Genomic DNA, 26727 nt, shown 5'->3' with positions numbered 1-26727 from the left:
TTTAAAAAAGTTAGCTGTATCTCAAAAAGAAAAAAAAAAGTTAGCTGTATAATGAAGGTCCATTTTCCTTTCTTGTTCTTTTCAGATATCACATTTCATGGCAAAAATTAAGACACTCTTAAAGGAAAGTGTTTTCTATGACTTTATGCAACAAATGTGTCAACATGGACAGCAAATAGATGGTTCCCAATCCCCACCTTCCCACCCCTCAGCACACACACTAACTGCTCCAGACACCCTTTCCAGTTCCTGACTCCTTCTGAGCATGGGATCACAGGGGCCACCACCAAGTGGAGGTGGCACACAGAGCACCACCCATTTGCCACACCTGCTTTAAAAGATAGCAAATGAAATTGGATTCCAGGCTTATCCTGGTAAACTGCATTTGGTCAAATCTTCAAACACAGTCATGCGCCACATTTCGACATTCAGTCGGTGACGGGCTGCAGGTACGAGGGCGGTCCCATATGATCATATTTCTACTGTGCCTTTTCTATGTTGAGATATGTTTAGATACACAAATTCTTACCACTGTGTTACATACAGGTGCCTACAGTACTCGGTACAGTCACACGCTGTACAGGTTTGTAGCCTCACAGCAACAGGCTATACCACAAAGCATAGGTGTGTCGTGGGCTGTATCAGCTAAGTAAGTGCACTCCAAGATATTCACATAATGACAATTTTATACCCCATCACTAAGCAATACACAACCATATGTTAAGTCCCTATAGCTTTCAATCGCCTCCTAAAGCACTGCTACACAGAATCCTACCAAACTACTATATACAGAATTGACTTATTAAATTATAAAGGTACACTGTAAAAATTCTGAATCATTCCAGAAGAATATCCTAGTTCCCCATATTCAAGCCTTTGTAGAAAATTCTAGATCATGATCACAGAGTGGACACAAGGACTTTGACAGCCTCTGTGGGCACTAACTGATTGTCAGACTGTCTTGGCCACAGAGTTCCTGGAACAAGGACTGAGATGCCAAGCCAGGGTCCTTTCAGCCCCAGACATGGCCCAAACCCACAGGACCTCACATACCCTAGCTGTTGGTGTTGTATGAATAACAGGTTTCAGACTTTGCAGCAAAAAAAAAAAAAAGTAAACTAGCTCATGAATTTTTTGATATTTATCCTAAGTTTCAATGATCCTATTTTTGAATATTGAGTTTAATAAAATATTTTTGAAATTAATTTAAACTGTTTCTTTTTGCTCCTTTTAATGATGCTACTAGAACATTTTAAATGACATCTGTGGCTCGTGTTACATGTCTATTGGGTACCATGCTCCTGACCTGGGTGATCAAGGGAGTAAGGCAAAGAGAGAAAGATGTGGGGGAATGCAGCACCTAGCCCAGCACCATGCTTTCTGCTGAGTTCCGATGAGCTTGGCACTCATCCCAGGTCTTTATCTGTGGGTACTCTAGGATGTGCCATCAGCTCATCTGAGTCTATGGGAACCCTGAGAACTTTGCGTCAAGATGATTTGTGGTTTTTCAGGTTTGCTGCCTTCATACTATGAAGTGAAGAAAAAAATGTTACAGTTTTGTATTGTATTTTATTTTTTTTGACACAGAGTCTTGCTCTGTGGCCCAGGCTGGACTGCAGTGGTGTGATCTCGGCTCACTGCAACCTCTGCCTCTTGGTTTCAAGAGATTCTCCTGCCTCAGCCTCCTGAGTAGCTAGGATTAGGTGCACCACCATGCCCAGCTAATTTTTGTATTTCTAGTAGAGATGGGGTTTCACCATGTTGGCCAGGCTGGTCGTGAACTCCTGACCTCATGATCCACCCGCCTTGGCCTCCCAAAGTGTTGGGATTACAGGCATGAGCCACTGTGCCCGGCCTGTTACAGTTTATGATAATTTGAAAAGCCAACCTATGAGAAAAAGATAATTTGTGATACCAGTTTACGAGGAAAAATGAGGGGTCTTAAATTTTGACTTCTTAATTTTATTTTTAGATTAAAATTAAGGCACTAAGAATTATAGATTTCCCTTGCAGAAACTAAGAATATAATTTTCCTGTAATTGTTCTTTATAGGTTCTAGCAAACATACTCTCAGTAGTGCTTTGCCCTCGCAGGCCCTCGGTGAACATTTACTGAATGAATGAATGAATGAATGAATGAATGAATGAATGAATACAGGACCCATCATCCCCATCTACATCAATGGCGGGGCAGCACTGGGCCCTGCTGAATCCCCACAGGGACTCCAGGACTTAAGAGTTTTGCACGTGTCTCGTGTGTGTGTGTCTTAGTCTGTCCAGTGTTGCTATACAGGAACACCTGAGGCTTGGTAATTTATTTAAAAGAGAGGTTTATTTGGCTCACGGGACTGCAGGCTGTCCAAGAAGCATGGAACCAGATTCTGCTTCTGGCAAGGGCCTCAGGAAGCTTCCGCTCATGGCAGAAGGCAAAGGGGAGCTGGTGTGTACAGAGATCACATGGCCAGAGAGGAAGCCAGGGGGTGGGGGCGGTGCCAGGCTCCTGTGAACAACCAGCTCTTTGGGGCACTGAGTGGGAACTCGCTCACCCCTGCAAGAGGGCATTAATCTATTCATGAGGGATCCTTCCCCACAACTCAGACACCTCCCACCTCCACACTGGTGATCAAATTTCAACATGAGATTTGGTGGGGATAAACCAACCACATCCAAACCATAGCAGGAAAGCTACTGAGTTTCAACAAGTATAAGTAGGAGCCACTTAATAAGCTATTTGTTGGATACAGAGATGAATTATTTAGAAAACTGATTTTAAAATTTTCGGCAGTATCCATTTATCCTCCTTTCTCTGTTTGATTAAATGAACTGGTTTATGGAGTCAGCCTGGAAAGCACCAGCACTCCGCGGCAGGGTCGGGACCGTAAGACCCATATTTTGAAACAGAGGGCATCTCTCTTGTTATCTCCAAAGTGGTTCCTACCCTTCCAGTCTTTCAGCGATGACAGACTTTCTTTTTAATTGTAAGTCTCCTGTGCTCCAGGAGCTACCTAAGACACTCTCTTGGTTAACCGTCATAATGACTTTTTTTTTTTTTTGAGACAGTTTTACTCTTGTTTGCACAGGCTGTAGTGCCATAGCACGATCTCAGCTCACTGCAACCTATGTCTCCTGGGTTCAAGTCGTTCTCCTGCTTCAGCCTCCCGAGTAGCTGGGATTACAGGCATGCACCACCACACCCGGCTAATTTTTGTATTTTCAGTAGAGATGGGATTTCACCATGTTGGCCAAGCTGGTTTTGAACTCACCTCAGGTGATCTACTCACCTCAGCCTCCCAAAGTGCTGGGATTATATGCACGAGCCACCACACTCGGCCCACAATGACTTTTGAACAGCTAATTAGCTACATTTTTTGGGTGAGAAAATGTTTCCTAAAATATTGCTCTTACTGCAAGAAAGCAATGCTTCCTCTATTAAAAACCTAAGATTAAATTATATAGAGCAAATTATATACACAAACTATATACAAATCAAAGTGTGGAGGTCTGTGTACATTTCTTAGCGTATGTACTTGGTAGTGCAGATTTTAAGAGCTAGAAGAGACTGCAGGGTTGATGGCAACCTATCTATTTATTTTACAGCATGGAAAGAAGATCTAGAGGTCAGATACACAAATTGTACAACTAGTTAGTGTCAGAACCAGGATGAAAAGGCCCACCTAAAGCCGTGCGCTCTGGGAAGTGATTTTTAAAAAAGCTTATTCACAGGGCATTATTTGATGTAATCTTGGTCCCCGCTAACCGTGCCAAGCCCCTCTTCTATCAGCGCCTGAGCTCTATCCCACCCAAGTCGCAGCTGTTAGACCGCATTTCATCAGATGACACAGGAGACCATCTGTGTGAGACAATTTTGTGCATTGAGGTAAAGCACATGTCTAGATAAGCAATGGAGGTTTATTCATCTTTTAAGCAGATTTAATTCAGAAACCTTAAATACAGCTGATTAGCAAAGGCTCCTGGTATTATTCTGATTTGAAGGAGAATTGCTCTAAAACAAGCTGCGTAAATTGCAAAAGCAGCAACACAGAGGCTGTGCAATCGCCTGTCATGTTTTTTTAGCACTTCACTGGTTTATTATGACCTCTTATGATGAAGGTCAGTGAGAACAGCTAAGACACTGACATACTGAAACGTCCAGACGGAGAGGTAAGGGCACACCCTGGATCTCTAGCGACCAGATTTGGACAGTGAGTGGGCTGGGCGTGGCCCTCGGGAGGCACTTTGTTTTACAAGTTCACTGGTTCAAGTGGTGACAACATATTCCCCTTCTCGAGAACTGAGATGAGGGCAGGCAGGGACGATTCAGGCAGGTTTGGATCATTTCTGGGTTTTTTTTTTTTTTTTTTTGAGACGGAGTCTTTTTTGAGATCAGTGGCCGGATCTCAGCTCACTGCAAGCTCCGCCTCCCGGGTTCACGCCATTCTCCGGCCTCAGCCTCCCAGGTAGCTGGGACTACAGGCGCCCGCCACCTCGCCCGGCTAGTTTTTTTTTTTGTATTTCTTAGTAGAGACGGGGTTTCACCGTGTTAGCCAGGATGGTCTCGATCTCCTGACCTCGTGATCCACCCGTCTCGGCCTCCCAAAGTGCTGGGATTACAGGCTTGAGCCACCGCGCCCGGCCCATTTCTGGGGTTTAAAGAGCCCTGGCCAACATCTCTTTCCTGCCTGCTTGTTCCAGGAGCTCTGTGACAAAGACCCACAGACTTTCTGAGGTTCCGTCTTTCTAGGGAAAAGGAAACGACCTGTTAATGCACCATCCTTTATCAGGAATCATGGCTGAGAAAGGCACGCGCTGGTTGGAGTTCTCATTTTCCCTACGGCAGACTCTGATGATGAGATGGTGCCCAGACAGGCATCCCAATACTCTGCACCCACTCTGTGTGATCATGGTGTAGAATGATCCGGAAAGGCTCGGTAGGCACAGAACATTCCTCAGGAATGATCTCACTGGCCAAACAGTGCACATGCAGAAGCTGCTGGAGGGCAGCGTGGTCTACACTCATTTCCCTGGATCCAGCCGTCAGGCTTGGGAGACAGCAGGGATCCCCACTGGGAAGAGCAGCAGGGGGAAGGGCGCACCCACCTGTTGAGGTCCAGCTCCCTGTAGAGTTCCAGGCTTCTGCCAAAGTACTTCTTCTGGGAGTTGAGCGCGTCCACCTGGGCGGCACAGGTCCCATGCTTTTCCCACTCATGCTTCCTGTGAGGATTAGAAAAAAATCTCCACTTAAAAGTAATGAGGCGCGGTGGCTCAATCCTGTAATCCCAGCACTTTGGGAGGCCGAAACGGGTGGATCACGAGGTCAGGAGATCGAGACCATCCTGGCTAACACGGTGAAACCCCGTCTCTACTAAAAAGTAAAAAAACTAGCCGGGTGTGGTGGCGGGCGCCTCTAGTCCCAGCTGCTCGGGAGGCTGAGGCAGGAGAATGGCGTAAACTCGGGAGGCGGAGCTTGTGAGCTGAGATCCGGCCACTGCACTCCAGCCTGGGCGACAAACAGTGACTCCATCTCAAAAAAAAAAAAAAAAGGAATGAAACAGGTTGGGCGCAATGGCTCAGACCTGTAATCCCAACAGTTTGGGAGGCTGAAGGGGGTGGATCACCTGAGATCAGGAGTTTGAGACCAGCCTGACCAACATGGTGAAACCCATCTCTACTAAAAATACAAAAAAATGAGCCGAGTGTGGTAGCAGGTGCCTGAAATCTCAGCTACTCAGGAGGCTGAGGAGGAGATTCGCTTGAACCGGGGAGACAGAGGTTGCAGTGAGCCGAGATCATGCCATTGCACTATAGCCTGGGCAAGAGAGAAATTCCGTCTCAAAAAAAAAAAAAAAAAAAAAAGGTGATGAAACTGATTCCTAATAAAAATGCTCAAGCATGTTTTCTCTTAGCACAGACTATTCCCGTGCAGTAGGCATGTCATTTCTTTTACAAAGTAGGAAGGATAAAATTCCTTATATGCAACATAGGCGATTATTTCAATCCCCCACGATGAAATAATCAGTTTCAGTTCACGTCTACAATTACAGCTTGCTCAATTAACAACAAATCAAAGCTGAGAAAAAAGAACACGATGCTGCCCTAACCCCCCACTGATTCACAAAGCAGCGTGTGGTCTCCTGCAGCGAGTGGGTGCTTCGCAGCCAGGGAATTTCGCAGAGTGGCACAAACTGTCATTTCTAAGCAACCAGCCACGGAAAGGCAGGACAGCTAATTACCAGGAAACACCTCAGGCCCATTTTCCATTTCAGCTGCTACAAATGATAGTTCAAGCATCCATTCTACATAGAGGACAATAAGAACAACTGAACAGCCCATAACCAAAGGGCTGCACATCAACAGCAATTTGTATTCCAGAAACATGTGGTCACCGACAATGATTTCTGATATTTTACTGCAGATTACAGGCTTACAAAAATCTTTCACGTTCTTCATTTGGTTCTCAAAACTCTGCAAGGCGAAAATATCACTGCTAGTTTAGAGACAGGGAACGGAAGCCCAGAAGGGCCAGGGGACTTGCTGAAAGGTCACTCAGAGCCTGCCCTTGAAGGCCACTCTCAAGTCCAAGGTCAGCACCCTTCCCACTGCACTGGGCTGCCGTCCAATCAACTGCTAACGAGACTGACAGCCACCTTCACAATGACCAGCGTGTCATTCAGATGTTTATCATCATTAGCATGAAAAGACAAAATGGGAATCAGATTTCCTCAGCTTCATTAGTGATGAATTCATGATGTTTTAATAAATAACATTCATGCAACCACTTATAAAGCACTTATATGCAGTCTTAAAAATACAATCTAAATGTGCATTAATTCATTGGCAAAATTCATCCAAAATACTAGTTTTAAATAATTCCTATCGACTTAAGTCACAGAAAACAATGAAAAGTTGAAAACAGGAAGGATAAAAGTGGATGAGTAACTATCTTAATCTAGAAGACTTTCCAGAGCGAATTACCTGATAACTTGTTATGTCCTATGGGGTAGAAAAAGAGAGATGATTTTAAACTAATAGAAATGTAACCTGAATTCCAGGTGACTTAGTTGCTATAAAACAGAGGTAATTCTGCAGGTGAGATGAGGTGTGCCGAGCCCTTCCACACGAATGAAAACAGTTCCTTGCTCACAATAAACTGCAAATGTCAGCCATCATTATTCTTGGAGCAAGCTTAACTCAACAGATGTTGGAAATAGACTGATATTCACGGAGCTCAACGACATTCACTCACACTTCATTTGGAACTGGACCTTTTTTAAGCATCAAAACGGTCAGTCACCAATGCGAAGTGACTCAGCGTGTTGCCCTCTATGCTGAGAGACACCCTGACTCACCCACCAAGCGTAGATGCAGCCAGGAGCGGATGTCCCGAGCTCACCCACCCACTGTCACCTGGCCCGCTGGGCCACAAGAGGCAGCCAATCCTTGGGGCCGGTTATGCCCAAAGACACATTCCACAGCAGTGCTGTGACACCTTCCTCTGCCCAAGGAGCAGAGGTGGAGAAGCCAGAGGCCAACCCCCATGGAGTTAGTCAGGTGACCTGAGTGATAGGCACAGGACTGGGTGACACAGCCCAGACAGGAGCTCCTCCCTGATCTTTTGTATTTAGGAGCACTCAAAAATATAAATATTAATTTGTGTGTGAGATTTATCCTTTTCATTTAGAACCAGACAGTTTTTTAAAGTGTGTAATTCAACTATCAGCTTGAAAATTTAAAGTAAGTCATCTTGCCTTTATCAGAGCACAAAAATAAATGCATACTTTGCCCACACTGTTTTGATTAAATGCTCAAGATCCAGCTCACTGAAGGCCTTTGCATGTTTGCTGATTTATTTTCAGCCATTTGGCTAGTCTGACAGACTCTATCATGGAACATTGTAACAACTGGAAAAATTCTCTTTCATATAACTCAGTTACCATACACTCATTATCTGAAGTACACTGTGAAGTGACATACAATTTTTTTTCCTATCTTCTTCCATTTCAACTTATCATGGCCATTATTTTGAAATAATTTTCTGGAACACAGGCTGTGCAGAACAGGTGACTGAGACCTGAACCATTCACCATCCGAATTTTCATTAAGAGTGGTTCTCTGTACTCAAGGGCGATTCAAGGCACAGATTGAGGGTCCGTGAATCCTAAGGCCACTTCACTGCCACACCGATGAACCAGGAAGACAGACATCACTTCCATTTCATTTTGTTTTAAAAAGCTTTCTTCTAAACTTAACTTTAACTTTCCTGAAAATTACACACAAAAATATTACTAGGTTAACCTTCCTACCTAAAATTTGATGGGTTGTAATCTGAATTATAAATTGCAACATTGAAGTGGGAGAAAATAATTACCTTCAGTTAACATAATCTTAATAAAAGGAATTCACTTCATGTTATTAAAAAAGCCATGATTTTTTTTTTTTTTTTTTTGAGATGGAGTCTTGCTCTGTCACCCAGGCTGGAGTGCAGTGGCCGGATCTCAGCTCACTGCAAGCTCCTCCTCTCGGGTTCACGCCATTCTCCTGCCTCAGCCTCCCGAGTAGCTGGGACTACAGGCACCCGCCACTTCGCCCGGCTAGTTTTTTTTGTATTTTTTAGTAGAGACGGGGTTTCACCGTATTAGCCAGGATGGTCTCGATCTCCTGACCTCATGATCTGCCCGTCTCGGCCTCCCAAAGTGCTGGGATTACAGGCTTGAGCCACCGCGCCCGGCCAAAAGCCATGATTTTAAAAGCTACCTTGAATTCAATGTGGCATTTAGGTCTTAGGCTCAGCTTCGGCTGAACTTAAAGGCACTTCACCCCGACTGAACTCTCAGTCTCACGTGCTAAGTCTCACTTTCTCTCTTCCCTAAGTCATAGGCATGAGATCATCATCTTAGAAGACATCTTTTTTTTTGAGATGGAATCTTGCCCTGTCACCTGGGCTGGAGTACAGTGGCGTGATCTCGGCTCACTGCAACCTCCACCTACTGAGTTCAATTGATTCTCTTGCCTCAGACTCCCAAGTAGCTGGGATTACAAGTGTACGCCACCATGCCCAGCTAAATTTTGTATTTTTAGTAGAGATGGAGTTTTGCCACGTTAGCCAGGCTGGTCTTGAACTCCTGACCTCAAGTGATCCACCTGCCTTGGCCTTCCAGAGTGCTGGGATTACAGGTGTGAACCACTGTGACTGTTCTCTTTTTTCTTCATGTACTTCAAGACAGGAGCACAATTTCCTTAAGAAATATTCTCTCCTGTCTGATATAGACTAAGTCTTAGATATGCAAGCATTTGACTTTGTTGAGCCTCAGAAGGGAAAATTCGTATCTTTCTTTTTTTTTTTTTTTTTGAGACAGGGTCTCACCCCCCCGTCACCCAGGCTGATTATCACCCCAGCTGATCACAGCTCATTGCAACCTTGAGCTCCTGGGACCACAGACACACAATACCACATCTGCCTGACTTTTTAAATTTTGGGTAGAGACGGCATTTTGTCATATTACCAGGCTGGTCTCGAACTCCTGGACTCAAGCAATCCACCCACCTCAGCCTCCCAAAGTGCCAGGATTACAGGCATGAGCCATTGTGACTGGCTGAGAAAAGTTTTCAAGCAAAGTAATAAATATCACATAGGTTAGAAAACAGGCTTATAAGGTAAATTCCACTTGCTTTCATTTTTTTATACAATGGAGAAAGGAACCAAAAATGCCATAACAGAATCATATCTCATAAAAGGTTGTTCAAACTGCTCAGCCCCATAAGACAAATTCTGTTATCTTGCTTCCCACACAGTTTCCACTTAGAGCGATTCATCACGCTCCCCACACCCGCTCAGACAGCAATCAAGACAGCAATCAGAGGCTGGGACTTACCAGAAGCGGCTGCGATTGGGAAACGAGTGAATTACATCAGGCCAGTATGCCTTCATTTCTGGCAAAAGATCCTATGCATTAAAATAAAAAAATAAATAAAAGAAGTCTATGCAGGATCTTAATAATCAACTCCAAACCCAGAAGGTAAATTTGATAAACTGACACATTCAAAGAATTGAGCTCTGCTAATTAACAATACTTGGGTGAGTAAAATAACCCTATACTTATTTTGTACAAAGTGTTTAAGATATAGCTACAAGTGCAATTTGAGTAATCATAAAACTGCACACGAAAATACAAGCTCTTACAGGTGAAGGGATAAAGTGTACATCCAAACAATGGAATATTCGCAGCAACAAAAACCAATGAACTATCAAGCCATGAAAAGCCATTGGAGGAACTGTAAACATATATTGCTAGTGAAAGAGGCCAATCTGCAGAGGCTCCATACTGTATGATTCCGATGATGTGACAATTTGGAAAAGGGAGTCTTAAGAGACAGAAATGAGATTTGCGGTTGCTAAGGGTTCAAGGGGAGGAAAGAAAGGGAGGTATGGCTCAGGGGGTCTGAGGCCAGGGGCTGCTCTGCACTGCACTGGGTGGGACTTGTTCTCCTGCATTTGTCCAAAGCCACACAACTGCACAACACAGGACTAAACCCTAATGTTAACGCTAAACTTTATTTAATAATAAAGTATCAGTATCAGTTCATTAATTGTAACAAATGTAACACACTATAGAAGATGTTAATGATTGGGAGATTTGAGGGGGAAGGGAGTGAACTGTCTATAATCTCCATCCAATTTTTCTGTAAACCTAAAACTGTTCTAAAAACATCAGCCGGACGCGGTGGCTCACGCCTGTAATCCCAGCACCTTGGGAGGCTGATGCAGGCGGATCAGGAAGTCAGGAGATCAAGATCATCCTGGTCAACCTGGTGAAACCCCGTCTCTACCAAAAACACAAAAATTAGCTGGGTATGGTGGCACATGCCTGTAATCCCAGCTACTCGGGAGGCTGAGGCAGGAGAATCACCTGAACCAGGGACTCAGAGATTGCAGTGAGCCGAGATCGAGCCAGGGCACTCCAGCCTGGTGACAGAGTGAGACTCCGTCTTAAAAAACAAACAATAAACCATCAATTAAAACAAACAAACAAAGGACAAGCTCTTCTTTTCCCAGAGAAGAGCTTGTGTGAGCTGGGCAGCCTGGGCTCCACACTGCGCCGGTCATGCTAAATTCAACAGAACTGGAGTTTACTTTTCAATTTCTACACACCCTCTACACCAAAAAAACCCAATAACAAACTTCAGATAACTTCATTTTTCTTCCCTTTCTCCTGTTTTCCAGCACCCTATATAAGGGTTTTTTCCTCAGCCCATTTGTAACGCGGCCCCCACCCCACAGCCCCTGCCCGTGTGGGCGCAGGTCTGACCCCCTGCAGCCCCCACCCCACCTCTCCTGCCCCACCATGCTGGCTTCAGCCCCATCAGCCCTCGGGATGATCTAGGCCACGATGATTGTGCAAACTGGGTTACTTCCGTTTGGGACAATGCAAAGTTGGACCTACCGCTACACAACGAGGAAGCCAGGACTACTCTGAGGAGCGGCGGCTCAGGCCACCACAGACCCATGACCCGCCGACCCCACCCAAAAGGTGTTTCAGCCTTCCTGTCCTGGATGCCCCGGGGATATGCAGTCCCATGGGGCCTCTGCACGAATCTCTCCTCTCCTGAGTTTCCGCCTTTCCCGGTTGCAGGCACACATGCCCCTTTTCACCTGGCTGTTATCACGGGGTTCCACCAGCACTGCCCCTCTGCCCACCAGGCCCACACCTGTCAGTGCTGTCCCCTTAGCCCACCCACATCTGTCAGCCCTGCCCCCTCACCTACCCATGTCCACACTTATCAGCCCTGCCCCTTCACCCACCCACATCCACACCTATCAGCCCTGCTCCCTCACCTACCCAGGTCCACACCTGTCAGTCCTGCCCCCTCACCCACCCACCTCCACACCTGTCAGCCCTGCCCCCTCACCCACCCACACCCGTCAGCCCTGCCCTTTCACCCACCCACACCCACACCTGTCAGCCCTGCCCCCTCACCCATCCATACCCACACCTGTCAGCCCTGCCCCCTCACCCACCCACACCCACATCTGTCAGCCCTGCCCCCTCACCCACCCACACCCACATCTGTCAGCCCTGTCCCCTCACCTACCCATGTCCACACTTATCAGCCCTGCCCCTTCACCCACCCACATCCACACCTGTCAGCCCTGCCCCCTCACCCATCCATACCCACACCTGTCAGCCCTGCCCCTTCACCCACCCACATCCACACCTATCAGCCCTGCTCCCTCACCTACCCACACCCACACCTGTCAGCCCTGCTCCCTCACCTACCCACACCCACACCTGTCAGCCCTGCCCCCTCACCTACCCATGTCCACACTTATCAGCCCTGCCCCTTCACCCACCCACACCCACACCTGTCAGCCCTGCTCCCTCACCTACCCACACCCACACCTGTCAGCCCTGCCCCTTCACCCACCCACACCCACACCTGTCAGCCCTGCTCCCTCACCTACCCAGGTCCACACCCGTCAGTCCTGCCCCCTCACCCACCCACACCCACACCTGTCAGCCCTGCCCCCTCACCTACCCATGTCCACACTTATCAGCCCTGCCCCTTCACCCACCCACACCCACACCTGTCAGCCCTGCTCCCTCACCTACCCACACCCACACCTGTCAGCCCTGCCCCTTCACCCACCCACACCCACACCTGTCAGCCCTGCTCCCTCACCTACCCAGGTCCACACCCGTCAGTCCTGCCCCCTCACCCACCCACACCCACACCTGTCAGCCCTGGCCCCTCATCCACCCATGTCCACAGACCCATGTACATCCCTACACCTGTCATTTTGATTCACCATCCTCATGCTAATTGTGCCTAAAGCCACCTTTCCTCTGACCCTGAAGATCCTCTATGTCACCACCTGGAGGTCTCAAGGGCACTTCAAACTCAACATATCCTGAAGTGGCCTCTTCATCACGCCTCCCCAGAGCCCATTCCCTGCAGTGGGTCCTGGAGGAGAGGAGGAGAGTCTTCGTGAGGAGCTAGAGACAGCACCAGGCTCTGGGGTGTCCCTTCTAAGTCTCGTGGCAGTCCCCAGCCTCTTGGCTTATCCCACTGAAGGTCTTCATGGGGAGGAAAAAGAAAACAATTCCATACGGATTAGAATTTGTGGGCTGGGTGCGGTGGCTCACACCTGTAATCCCAGCACTTTGGGAGGCCAAGGTGGGTAGATCACCTGAGATTGGGAGTTCGAGACCAGCCTGACCAACATGGAGAAACCCTGTCTCTACTAAGAATACAAAATTAGCTGGGTGTGGTGGCACATGCCTGTAATTCTAGCTACTCAGGAGGCTGAGGCAGGAGAATCACTTGAATCTGGGAGGCGGAGGTTGCTGTAAGCCAAGATTGTGCCATTGCACTCCAGCCTGGGCAACAAGAGCGAAACTCTAACTCAAAAAAAAAAAAAAAAAAAAAGAACTCGTGATGGATTTGCAACTAATGACCTTGGGAAATGTAGCATTCCTAGGAAGGACCCACAACTTCCACAAATCCTTCCATTCTACTGCATATTTTAAAGAAGGCCCCAGTTACCACTGCCTCCCTGGGTCCAGGACCAGTTACCCTGACATATACTGGTTACACACAGGAACTGCTGGCACCCCTAAGGAAAGATGAGGGCGTGCATACGAGTGAAGACTCCGTATGCCATATGAGGTACGGGTATCTCAAAGGAACGCCTCTGCTAGTATCTCTAATAAATTCCCACCCTGTGAGCTTTCTTTAATCAAGCTCTTGTACTGGAAAGGCCCAGCATGTCCACCCTGCTCAGAAACCCGTCCACCAGATAGGACAGCCCCAGGCCTGTGCTCTCTGAGCCTCAGCTGTCTGGAAATGCCTGGCAATACAGCACACCAACCGGATTCCCACGTGAGCCATCCGACCCAGGAGTCCTGGGACCTGGGACGAGGTAGGGCTGGCAGGCGAGCGTCAGGATCTGCACAAGGTTGGCACGGGGGAGTGTCAGGGCTTGCTCTGGTTGGAGCCCCTCGCTCAGGCCCCTCATGCAGTGGCTTGGGTACAAGGCAGGGGAGGGGAGGGAAGGAGAGGGGAAAGGTCAGTTGGTGTAATTTGTGGGGTTGAGATAGCAATACTTACTAAAACAGCACCAAGGGCTCAATCCTGGTGAATACATTCATGACCCCATAATTTTAAAGATGACTTTGAAGATACACGTGTGAAGAAAAGAGTTAATCTAGGTCAACACTCTGCAGTAGAAATATAATTAAAAATCAATACCTTAATCTCTTCTAAATTGAAGGGCCACGATCTGTTACATCCTTCACTTTTATCAGGCCTGGAAATTCAAATTTAAAAGAGAAAATAAGAAATATGAGTCTTGGTTGGGGTGGCTTCTACATGACCTTAGAAAACACTTTCATTAAAGTCTGCAAAGCATAAAAAGAGAAATTCTAATTGGGAATTCCTTATCCCATGCAGGACGCTTAAGAAAGACGACGCAGGTAAGAGTAGTCAGAGTTCAGATTTCTTTAGAAGAGAAAAGAAATTGTGTTAAGAGCATCCAGGAGTAATGTAAACAGGCTGCTGCTTAGTAAAGGAAGCGCAATGGATGGCCTAGTAGCACCTAGGAGCGGGGGCTCTGGGGTCAGCCCTGACTGGGTTGATAGCAACCTCTGCTGTTCCCTAGCACCGGGACCTAAGTCAGCTGACCCCTGGCCAATCTCCATGCCACAGATCCAGCATGAGAACAGTGAGAGTCTGTTCCTTTCAATGGTGAGGAGGACTTCAGGAGATGACAAATGTAACATGTTTGTCAGAAAGTACCTAGCGTATGACAGAAGATCAGCTAGCAGGATTTTCATTTCATTTTTAGTAGCAAACGCACTTACACTGTCTAGAACTTTAACTCCATCCTCACACATCTAATTCTGGACATATCACCTCTGACTCTTGACTGCTGCTTACTCCACAGGTCACCAACTTCCTAAGACCCCGACCCCTCAGAGCCCCAAAGAGGCCAGGGAGGGAGGAGCGTGTCTTCAGGGTCAACAGCTGGACCAGCATCTGAAACCCGCCTGATTCCATGCACTGGACTGGACGGCATTGCAAAGCTTCCTTCCAGCCTCAGAAATGAAACGGCCATGACGAGCAGAGACACAACCAGTGCAGTTGGCAACAGCAGGGGAGAGGACACCATGCAAAGTCTAGGAAAGCCAGGAGCCCCAGAGACAGGAAGTCAAGGTCATCTGAGCAGCCTGAGAAGAAAGTGAAACCCCAGTAGCTAAATTCCAATTTAACTTGTTTTCCACCAATCCCTCTTCCTAAGGAACCAGGAGGCACCAATAAAGCTAAAAGGGCCCTTTTCAATCCCGGCATCGAGGCAGCAGGACAAAACCGGTCCTTCAGATGGGGCGATTCATGCGCCCAGTTCAACGTCACAAGTATGTCCATGTTCAATAGAAAAGAATTAACTAAAGGCAGACAAAACCAGAAAAATAAATTTGAGTGTCTCCGAAATGTGTACAAGAGAGATACACACATTTATGTATTTTCATGCAGTTATTTATAATGAATCCCAAGAGAAGAACAAAATGAGAAAATTAAAATGTAGTGACCCTAACATGTACCGAGAATCTGTGAACACTATTTTAAAAAGTGTTACTGGCCGGGCGCAGTGGCTCACACATATAATCCCAGCACTTTGGGAGGCCAAGGCAGGCGGATCACCTGAGGTCAGGAGTTCAAGACCAGCCTGACAAACATGGTGAAATCCTGTCTCTACTAAAAAATACAAAAATTAGCTGGGTGTGGTGGGGCACACCTGTAATTCCAGCTACTTGGGAGGCTGGAGCAGGAGAATCACTTGAACCTGGGAGGCGGAGATTGCAGTGAGCCGAGATCGTGCCACTGTACTCCAGCCTGGGCAACAGAGTAAGACTCCATCTCAAAAAAAAAAAAAAAGTGTTATTGTTATATGAAGACAGAATTAAAGAACAAGAGAATCAGTGTTCTGCTAGAAAGACTAAAGATATTTTTAAATAAGAATCTGGGCCGGGCGCGGTGGCTCACGCCTGTAATCCCAGCACTTTGGAAGGCCGAGGCGGGCGGATCACAAGGTCAGGAGATCGAGACCATGGTGAAACCCCGTCTCTACTAAAAATACAAAAAATTAGCCGGGCGCAGTGGCGGGCGCCTGTAGTCCCAGCTACTCGGGAGGCTGAGGCCGGAGAATGGCGTGAACCCGGGAGGCGGAGCTTGCAGTGAGCCGAGATTGCGGCCACTGCACTCCAGCCTGGGCAACAGACAGCGAGACTCCGTCTCAAAAAAAAAAAAAAAAAGAATCTGGTCTGTTGGATAAACTCCTAAAAATAAACAAGAATAAATACATTCAAGCTAGGGTTCCCAGTCAGAGAGCCTCTTCTGCCTAAGATTTAATTGTGTGAGACACTTGCCATAGTCCATGTATTGTCCAGTAATCCGGAGGGTCTCTACAGTCGTTTTGAATTTTCTAGGGAGAAAATATAAAAAGAAAATGATTGGTTCTTTATTAAAATACACTTAGAACCCTATTAAAATACATTTAGCAACTAGTTGCAACATATGCCAATGAGATACAGGTACTGTGCTAATAACACAAGCTAAAACCAGTGTTAGTTCATAATAAATTGCTTACAACAACACATCCATGAGGAAGCTACTCTAGGGCTGGATGTTCTAAGCCAATCCTCAAACAACTGACTTAATAGAAACAGCCATTTTTGTTAAGCCATTCCTCAAATATTTGACTTAACAGAAACAGGTGCTTTTACGAGCCGAGCACAGTGGTTCACGCCTGTAATCCCAACACTTTGGGAGGCCAAGGCGGGTGGTTCAACTGAGGTCAGGAGTTCTAGACCAGCCTGGCCAACGTGGTGAAACCTCATCTCTACTGAAAACACAAAATTGGCCGGGTGTGGTGGCAGGCGCTTGTCGTCCCTGTTACTCTGGAGGCTGAGGCAGGAGAACTGCTTGAACTCAGTGAACCGAGATCACGCCATTGCACTCCAGCCTAGGTGACAAGAACAAAACTGTGTCTCAAAAAAAAAAAAAAAAAAAAAAAAGACTGGGTACGGTGGCTCATGCCTGTAATCTCAGCACTTTGGGAGGTGTTGGGCAGATCACGAAGTCAGGAGATCGAGACCATCCTGGCCAACCTGTGAAATCCTGTCTCTACTAAAAGTACAAAAATTAGCTGGGCATGGTGGCACGCGCCTGTAATCCCAGCTACTCAGGAGGCTGAGGCAGGAGAATCGTTTGAACCAGGAAGGCGGAGCTTGCAGTGAGCCGAGATTGTGCCACTGCACTCCAGGCTGGCGACAGAGTGAGACTCCATCTTAAAAAAAAAAAAAAAAAAGCTGTTTTTGTTAAGCCAATCTGATGGGAACACTCTCATTTGCCCAGAGATAATTTACTTAACACACACCCGAAAATACATGTTTAAGGACAAAAGGCTGAGAGTATCCTGCTAAACTAATACTTGTTCAGGTACCAAGTCTAAATAGATTAGTGAAATAATAAGTATCAAAAAATTTGGAGCCAGAAAAATAAAAAGGTAAGGAGTATATCCTTAATCACCATCATAAAGATAAAACAATAGAGAAAAAAAATCTCAGCTTAGCATTTTTTAAGTACCTTCAAATTGTTTAGCTAAAATGGAGTTTTTCCAAAACAGTCATCTGGAAATATATGTGGGCTATGGAAGCAGATGAAGCACAGGGCATGCCTGGCCCAACACAGTGGGGGCAGCAAAGGAAAGCATAAGTCTGAGCCCAGAGGACCCGCCCGGGCACCAGGGTCCATCCCGCCCAGCGCTTTCCCCGAATTTGCCTTTTGTGGGAGGCAGCTTCAGCTCACGGTTGATCTGGAAAGGAGGGGGAGTCTGGTTCAGCTGAGAGGTGTCAGCTACTGAACGTCTGAGCGGCAAAATGCCTGGAAACAGAGCAATCTCTAGTATTAGAAATGAGCAAGACTGGGCTGGGCGCAATGGCGCAGGCCTATAATCCTAGCACTTTAAAAGGCCAAGGCAGGTGGATCACTTGAGGTCAGGAGTTCAAGACCAGCCTCGCTGACATAATGAAACCCTGTCTCTACTAAAAATACAAAAAGGCCGGGCGCGGTGGCTCAAGCCTGTAATCCCAGCACTTTGGGAGGCCGAGGCGGGCGGATCACAAGGTCAGGAGATCGAGACCACAGTGAAACCCCGTCTCTACTAAAAATACAAAAAATTAGCCGGGCGCGGTGGCGGGCGCCTGTAGTCCCAGCTACTCAGGAGGCTGAGGCAGGAGAATGGCGGGAACCCGGGAGGCGGAGCTTGCAGTGAGCCGAGATCGCGCCACTGCACTCCAGCCTGGGCAACAGCGTGAGACTCCGTCTCAAAAAAAAAAAAAAATAAAATAAAATAAAATAAAAAAAAATAAAAATACAAAAATTAGTTGGGCATGGTGGTGGGCTCCTATAGTTCCAGCTACTTAGGAGGCTGAGGCAGGAGAATGGCTTGAACCCAGGAGGCGGCGGTTGCAGTGAGCCGAGATCGCACCATTGCACTCCAGCCTGGGCGATAGACCGAGACTCCTTCTCAAAAAAAAAAAAAAAAAAAAAAAAGAAATGATCAAGGGCATAATTTGAGCCAGATAAGCGAAACTGCATTTTCATTTGTCAACAGAAAAATCAGTTGAGGAAGTAGAACAGAAAGTCCTTACTGCTCAGTGCTAGAGGAAGAGGGTCAGACGCCAAAACCTGTAACTTCACCTCTGCCGCCCAACCCCATCCCTCAGGGAACCCAGTTCAAAGCCAGAAGCTGGGCTCCTTTCCTGGGGGCACTGCGGAGAGCAAAGCCTGCACCACACGGGGCTCTGAGGGCTCTGCACAGCACTCGGTTCCCAGGCCTGCCTGCGTGGAGCTGTGGGAGAGCCCAGGACACTGGGAACCCCAGACAGACCAAGCACCTTTGACACAAGCATCTCATCAGACAGGGCACCAGGGACGGCCCTCACTGCCTAGGAGGACACCTGGGCTGAAACAGAACCCTTCACCATGGCTGCCTGGTAGGAAATACACTCCCTAACAAGGACATTTTGCTACAGATTTTTAAAAAATCTTTTTCTAAAGCCTCAAGGCAAAGATGTGCCTCCATGCATATTTACATTAGTGTGCAGGGACACACCCACATTTTGTCATGTAAGTGCCTCCCCGAATGCAGAGCAGCTGGGTCTCAGGCCCTGGAGGCAGATCCTTCAGTGTGGGTCAAAGACAGTGCTTAAGTTCAAGCTCCTCCTCCATGGTCCTTGGTGGTCCTTCCTTCCGTAGGAACCAAGGACTCCAGGAATCCCTCACTATATCTCAGAACGCCAGCCACACTCCCAACAACTGAAAGTTGGTGCCAAGCAGCTTCCGGCTCCTCCTGTCCACTGCCCCTACCCCAAGGCAAGGAAACAGCACCAGGAGCGCAATGTTAAGTCCGCAAAACTGAAAACGGGGCAATCTCATGTATAGAAATGAGCAAGAGCATAATTTGAGCCAGATAAGCAAAATTTCATTTTCATTTGTCATCAGAAAAATCAGTGAGGAAGTAGAAGAGAAAATCATTAACGCTCAGTGCTAGAGGCAAAACATAAAGCCTGCGTGCTCCTGACAGAATGTGGAGCTAGCTCAGCAATACGATGAAACACTGTAGAAGTGTGCGAGGCACACCAGGGTCGGCTTGATACACTGAGCAGGGCAGGCCCTGAGGGGCAGATCCAGGCAGCGTCCTGGCTCTGGGTGCTCCAAGGAGAAGGGCCCGGACACTGATGGGACATTGAAGGGATGTGGGGCATGGAGCAAAACAGAGCCAGATGAAGAGGGGCCAGCCTGGAGGGCTGTGGGTGCCATGGGTGCCAAGCACAGCAAAAGGAGGCAGGGATGCTCTTGGGTCCTCTTCACTCACAGGACATGTTAATAAGATGTTCAATAATGTCCAATACATGGAGGGATGTAGGGACCAGCCCTACAGGGTCTGTGGGTTTTTCTCCTCATGTGCAGAGGTGAGAGATTGTAGAAATAAAGACACAAGACAAAAAGATAGAAGAAAAGACAGCTGGGCCCGGGGAACCACTACCACCAAGACGTGGAGACCAGCAGTGGTCCCGAATGCCTGGCTGAGCTGTTATTTATTGGATACAAGGCAAAAGGGGCAGGGTAAGGAGTGTGAGTCATCTCCAATGATTGATAAGGTCATGTGAGTCACGTGTCCACTGGACGGGGGGGCCCTTCCCTGTTTGAGAGAGAGAGAGAGAGGACACCTTACGCCATTATTTCGTCTTCAAAGACTTTTAGTGCTTTCACTAATTCTGCTACTGCTATTTAGAAGGGAGAGCCAGGTGTACAGGATGGAACATGAAAGTGAAACAGGGGTGTGACCACTGAAGCACAGCATCATGGGGAGATGGTTAGGCCTTCGGATGGCTGTGGGCAGGCCTGACTGATGTCAGGCCTTCCACAAGAGGTGGTGGAGCAGAGTCTTCTCTAAGTCCCCCCGGGAAAGGGAGACTCCCTTTCCCAGTCTGCTAAGTAATGGGTGCCTTCCCTAGGCACTGACGCTACGGCTAGACCAAGGTCTGCTAAGTAAGGGTTTCCTTCCCAGGCACTGGCGTTACCGCTAGACCAAGGAGCCATCTAGTGGCCATGTATGGGCACGACAGAGGCTCACACTTGTCTTCTGGTCACTTCTCACGGTGCCCCTTCAGCTCCTATCTCTGTATGGCCTGGTTTTTCCTAGGTTATAATTGTAGAGCAAGGGTTATTATTGGCCGGGCGCGGTGGCTCAAGCCTGTAATCCCAGCACTTTGGGAGGCCGAGACGGGCGGATCACGAGGTCAGGAGATCGAGACCATCCTGGCTAACACGGTGAAACCCCGTCTCTACTAAAAAATACAAAAACTAGCCAGGCGAGGTGGCGGGCACCTGTAGTCCCAACTACTCAGGAGGCTGAGGCAGGAGAATGGCGGGAACCCGGGAGGCGGAGCTTGCAGTGAGCTGAGATCCGGCCATTGCACTCCAGCCTGGGCGACAGAGCGAGACTCCGTCTCAAAAAAAAAAAAAAAAAAAAGGATTTTTATAATATTGGAATAAAGAGTAATGCTACAAACTGATGATTAATAATATTCATATATCATCATATCTATAATCTATTTATAGTATAGCTCTTCTTGTTTTATATATTTTCTTTATTATACTGGAACAGCTTGTGCCCTCGGTCTCTTGCCTTGGCACCTTGGTGGCTTGCCACCCACAGAGGGAGGAGTCGAACTGAGACTTGCTGTGGGTTGAACTGTGTCCTCCCAAAAGATATATCCCCGTCCTAACCCCTCCTCCCATCTGTGAACATGATGTGTGAACATGTGTGAACATGATGTGTGAACATGATGTGTGAACATGTGTGAACATGATGTGTGAACATGATGTGTGAACATGATGTGTGAACATGTGTGAACATGATGTGTGAACATGATGTGTGAACATGATGTGTGAACATGTGTGAACATGATGTGTGAACATGATGTGTGAACATGTGTGGACATGATGTGTGAACATGATGTGTGAACATGTGTGGACATGATGTGTGAACATGATGTGTGAACATGTGTGGACATGATGTGTGAACATGTGTGAACATGTGTGGACACAGACACAGGGTCTTTGCAGATGTCATCAAGTTAAGATGAGGTGATACCAGATTAGGGTGGGCCCTAAATCCAATTACTGGTGTCTTCATCAGAAGAGACACAGAGACACAAAGTGGAGAGCACACTGTGAAGGAGAGGCAGAGATTGGGGTAATGGGTCACCCAGGAACGCAGAGGACCACGGGTCCTTACTAGAAGCTAGCAGAGAAACAGAACAAACTCTCTCAGAGCCCTCCAGGAGGAACCAACCCTTCTGACCCCTAGGCTGAGACTTCCCCTTTCAGAACTGTGAGAATAAATTCCTGAGGCTCTTAGCCACCCAGCTTGTGGCACTTTGTTACAGCAGCCCTGGGAAGCTCACACACAGCCCTCCTGGGGCAGTCTCTGCAGGAGACACCGCCCACCCACCAGAGCAGTGCCCACCTCCTGCACCAGCAGCGTGGGTGCCCTGGACGGGCACATGCACGCAAACCTCTCTTCACAGGGCTCCCCAGGCCCCAGGGCCCGTCAAGGCAGAAACACTCACCTCGCATACTGTCTCAGGCCAGTGCTGAACCATAATCAGCTTTTTCCACTCATGGTTGTCACTGTTAAAACACAAGAAACTTATTTTTCAAGAACTTTTTTAAAGTTACAGAAAAAATTCATCCACCCATCCATCCCTTCATTCATTCAGCATTGAGTGCCTGTGGGACGAGGAACACTGCCTGCCCTGCTGCTGCGCACACTCCTGTGAGGAAGGCGGTAAACCCCTACACTAAGAAGGCACACGTGGTGGTGTCCAGTGCTGAGTGGCAGTGAACATGAATAGGAGAAGGGGAGGAGGGGAGAGGAAGGGAAGCAGAGGCAGGGCAAGCTGGGAGGGCAGCCAGGGAGGTCCTCACTGAAGGGAAGCCACTGAGCCACGAAGCACCTTTCTCCTAAGGATGCTCAAGAGAAACGCAGACCCACCATCCCTCCCCTGCATTCGTGAAACCCATAAAAGTTTGAAACCTGGCAGTTTTTTGTAATTCACTCGGCAACAAAACATAACCTGAACTAGCATAACGTTATTTATCGTCACTACCCTGACTCAGTTTTTAGATTTCACTTGCTTCTCTGCAGGATGTGTCCTTTGATTTTAGGGTGCTACTTCAGATGCCACCAGGACTGTTAACTTGAACACAGTATGTGCACTGCATCCTGAATGTTATCCAGGACATGGTATGCACACAGCACTGCATCACATGTGTTACCCAGAACATGGGGCCACACTAGATCACAAACCTGAACACTGAAACTCATCTGACTCTAAGACCTCACAGAAGCCACTGTGGAGCTTCAGCTTATTCATGGCAGGAGGCCTCTAGCCAGATCTGCAAGACTTAACAATGAGACTGAAGTAAAAAGTGCAGCTTGCAAAAAATGCACATGGAAAAAGCCAGCAGCAACACAGGAATATAAGTCAAGCAGACACTTCAGGATAAATCAAATTTTAGAAGAGAAGATTCCAAGTAAAAAGATCAAGTTGTTACACATTAGCTTTTGTGAATAATTGAGTCCTATTGAACTTGTATAAAATTTACAATTAAGATGGTATGAAAACTTAGTTGTACGTTGGAACTAATTATGCAAGCTCTCAGCACAAAAGGAAAAAAGGGTTCAAGCACGGTGGCTCACACCTATAATCCCAGCACTTTGGGAGGCGGAGGCGGGCGGATTGCTTGAGCTCAGGAGTTCAAGACCAGCCTGGGCAATATGGTGAAACCCTGTCTCTACAAAAATTAGCCAGGTGTGGTGGCATGAACCTGTAGTCCCAGCTACTTGGAAGGCGCTAAGGCAAGAGGATAGCTTGAGCCCAGGAGGTGGAAGTTGCAGTGAACCCAGATTACATCACTGCACTCCAACCTGGGCGACAGAGCCAGACCTTGTCTCAAAAAAAAAAAAAAAAAAAAAAGGATGAGCTGCAGGGTGAGAATTAAAGCTGGGAAAAGCCTTAAAGACTTTTTTACCCTTGGGTGCAAAAACCTTATTTTACATAGATGGAAACTGAGGCTGGAAAGCTTAGCAACGCCCAGGAAGATGAGACTATCAATATGCTTACAACAAAACTACCAAGATTCAGACATTCGTAACAAAATCTCCATGTACAACCAGGCAAAGAGTGGTGTGAGTGCAGGAGACCCCCTCCCACACACACGCCCCCTCCCCTATTCATGGAGAAAGTAATGGAGAAGCTAAAGAAAGTCTAAGAAGAAAGAAAAATCACCAAGGTCTCAAACCCAGTTAGAACTTGGGAAAATACCCGCTGATCTGTGAAGCCCTGGTGGTCTGAATCAACCACATTCTGGCAAATCTTGCCTACTCAAGGTTGTCCGATTATATCAGCTGCATGAATTATGGGGTGGGATGGGGGATCCACATATGACAGCCTGTTTTATGCTAACATCATTCCAAGTACATTCTGTACTTTAACTGATTTCTCCTGAAGCCAACTCTGTGAGGCAGACTGTTACTATTTCTACTTTACAAAAGAGGAAACTGCAAAGCAAAGAGCTGAAACGTCCCACACCTGGCTGTGAACTAGCAGTTCCCACTCAGCCAGCACCGGTCAGCACGCCACGGACTTCCCCAATGAGAGGCTCTGAACCTCATGGCCAATAAATAAGGACATAAATGTAGCTCTTTTTCAGAAAATACATTTTCTGGAACATTGAAATATAATGCTACCTTTTAATGTATAAGATTAAAAAAAAAATCTAAGGTGTTTAAAAAGTAAAACCCTGGCCAGGTGCGGGGACTCATGCCTGTAATCCCGGCACTTTGGGAGGCCGAGGCGGGCGGATCACCTGAGGTCAGAAGTTCTTAAATACAAAATACAAAACTTAGCCAGGCGGTGGTGTGTGCCTGTAATCCCACCTATTTGGAGGCTGAGGCAGGAGAATCGCTTGAATCCGGGAGGCGGAGGTTGCAGTGAGCTGAGATCACGCCACTGTACTCCAGCCTGAGTGACAGAGCAAGACTCTGTCTCAAAAATAATAATAATAATAAATAAATAAATAACAAGTACAACCCACCTTTTCAACAACTTCTATGTAAGTAAGAAATCATTTTATTAATCCGATCATTACCCAAATAGAAGGAAAAAACTATGGTATTCAAATATTGGTGTCTTCCACAGAATTAAAGTTGGAATTCTTTGCAGCAACGCCTGTTTACCCCTAATTAATCTGGGCGGCTGCCCGCCCCCACCCCCGCGCGCGCACACACACACACACAGACACACACACACACAAATAGGGAGGGAGAGCCAGGGTAAGGGATTCAGAACAGGCCACTCAAAAAGAGGAAGAACAGTCGTTTCACCACCCGCTGCAGTGGAAGCTAAAATTAAGCGTCCCCTCCACGACTTCGACCTCTGGGAGAACTTCGAGTGCAGGAACCGTGCTCCACCAAGCCTGCCACCTGCTCTGTCGCGTTCTAGGCTGGGAGCTGTCTGTGGGACCAGTTTCCAGTCCTGCTCCAGGCCGGAGTGTACCCAGAACCTCACCCTACCCCCTACTCCTTCCCAGGGGTCACCCCGGGGAGTGCTCAGGGCTCCCCCCCGCAACCCACTTCTTCCCAGGAGTTACCCCGGAGCGTGCTCAGGGCTCCCCCCAACCCACTCCTTCCCAGGGGTCACCCCGGAGCGTGCTCGGCTCTCGCTGCCCTCCCCAGTCGCTGCCCGGGGCTCAGCGAGCGCCGACCCCGAGAGTAGCAGCCTGCACCCCGTGGAAAGCTCTAGGGCCCGGCTCCCACGCTCCCCACTTTACCTCGCAAGGTAACTCACCGCAGGCGCTTGTCCGCACCGCCCAGGCAAAGCAACGCCAGGTAGAGGCAGCCCAGCAGGGCCCCGCGTAGGGCTGCAGGTCGCATGGTGCCGACCTGCGGAGAGGACGCGGCCTGCTGCCGCTCCGGCCCCCACTTTCCGCCTGCGGCCCGAGGAATGCTTCCGGGAGAAAAGCTGTCTCCGAGACCCCGCGCCGCCGCGCTCCCTCCGCTGAGCAGCGGCCACCGGGTGCGCCCGGGGCCCTGGGACGGCCTGAGCCAGTGACTCGCGGGCCCCTCGCCGGGCTCTGAGAATTGCAGCAGCAGCCCTGGCGACCCAGGCCCCTTGGAGCTCCCCTTCAGGTTCGTGCACCAAGCGCGCACGTCCCGGGCCCACCGCGATCCCAGCTCCTCCGCGCTGCAGCCACCGTCCGCCCACGACCACGGTCAGTTGCGTCCAGCCCAGCCCAGCCCAGCCGAGGACGCCCTGTTGGCCTGCACCGGAGCAGAGAGCCACGCCCCCAGTACGACACGCCCCCGCCGGCGGACACGCCCCCCCAGAACGCCCCTTCCCCTCCCGGCGTTCACGTCCCGCCCCGCCCCGCGGCTGGCCGGGAGAGGCAGAGGTCAGAGCAGGTCCGCGGGCTTTGCGGGCGTGTCAGGCAGCTGTGTTCCTTCGCCACGCAGGCACCCCGCGCCTTCCCACGCAGCTCTGCGCCACTCTCCCACTCCCGGGTCGGAGCTAGCCTGGACCACCCGTGAGGACCGCCCTCGGGGGGACAGCCCGTGTCTGCGCCACCCCCGCCAGCAAGTGGGCGTGCGGGCCCCAGGGTCACCCGGCGCTCCAGGGACAGCCATCATCTGCGGCCCGCAAGCCGCACCCGCTCTCAAAAACTGCGCCCTGCAAACTGCCCGGGACCTCCTGACTGCAGGCGGTGCTTGGCCGCCCAGGCTTCCCGCAGCCTCCGGCCTCCTCGGCGCACCACTGAGCAGCCCGAGGGACGGCTCCAGAATTAGGAAGGGACCTACTCGGGCCACTCCCCTGGAAACCTCTCCGGTCTCCCGGTGCTAGGTGCTGGGAGCACCAACATTCCTAGAAGGGCCTGGCCCTCACCCAGCCCTGGGCGTCACCTGCCCCTCCCCGCGGGCCCCAGGAGCCCGGAAGGCATCTCTTTGGGGTCCGCAAAGAGCCGCCTCGGGGCGCGACCTGGGAAGTCATCTTGTGAGGGATCCCCTCCTAGAGGGACGGGCCACCCCCCACGGATGAAGGAGACT

At 48.7% G+C, this 26727-nt stretch overlaps 1 protein-coding gene across 1 annotated transcript in view; it reads right to left on the bottom strand.

The window, feature by feature from the left end:
* The window catches only part of RNASET2 (ribonuclease T2), a 30306-nt gene extending 4449 nt beyond the window's left edge, over positions 1-25857 (bottom strand). The window contains 6 exon segments of the mRNA NM_001266725.1: positions 5097-5210; positions 9869-9939; positions 14244-14301; positions 16418-16473; positions 22193-22253; positions 25475-25857. Of these exon segments, the coding sequence (NP_001253654.1) occupies positions 5097-5210; positions 9869-9939; positions 14244-14301; positions 16418-16473; positions 22193-22253; positions 25475-25560 (446 nt within the window). The 5' untranslated portion in view covers positions 25561-25857.
* Between the last annotated feature and the right edge of the window lie 870 nt (positions 25858-26727).

The sequence above is a fragment of the Macaca mulatta genome, chromosome 4 (genome assembly GCF_049350105.2).
Source record: "Macaca mulatta isolate MMU2019108-1 chromosome 4, T2T-MMU8v2.0, whole genome shotgun sequence".
Lineage (NCBI taxonomy): Eukaryota > Metazoa > Chordata > Mammalia > Primates > Cercopithecidae > Macaca > Macaca mulatta.
This window is presented reverse-complemented; position numbering and strand designations above follow the sequence as displayed.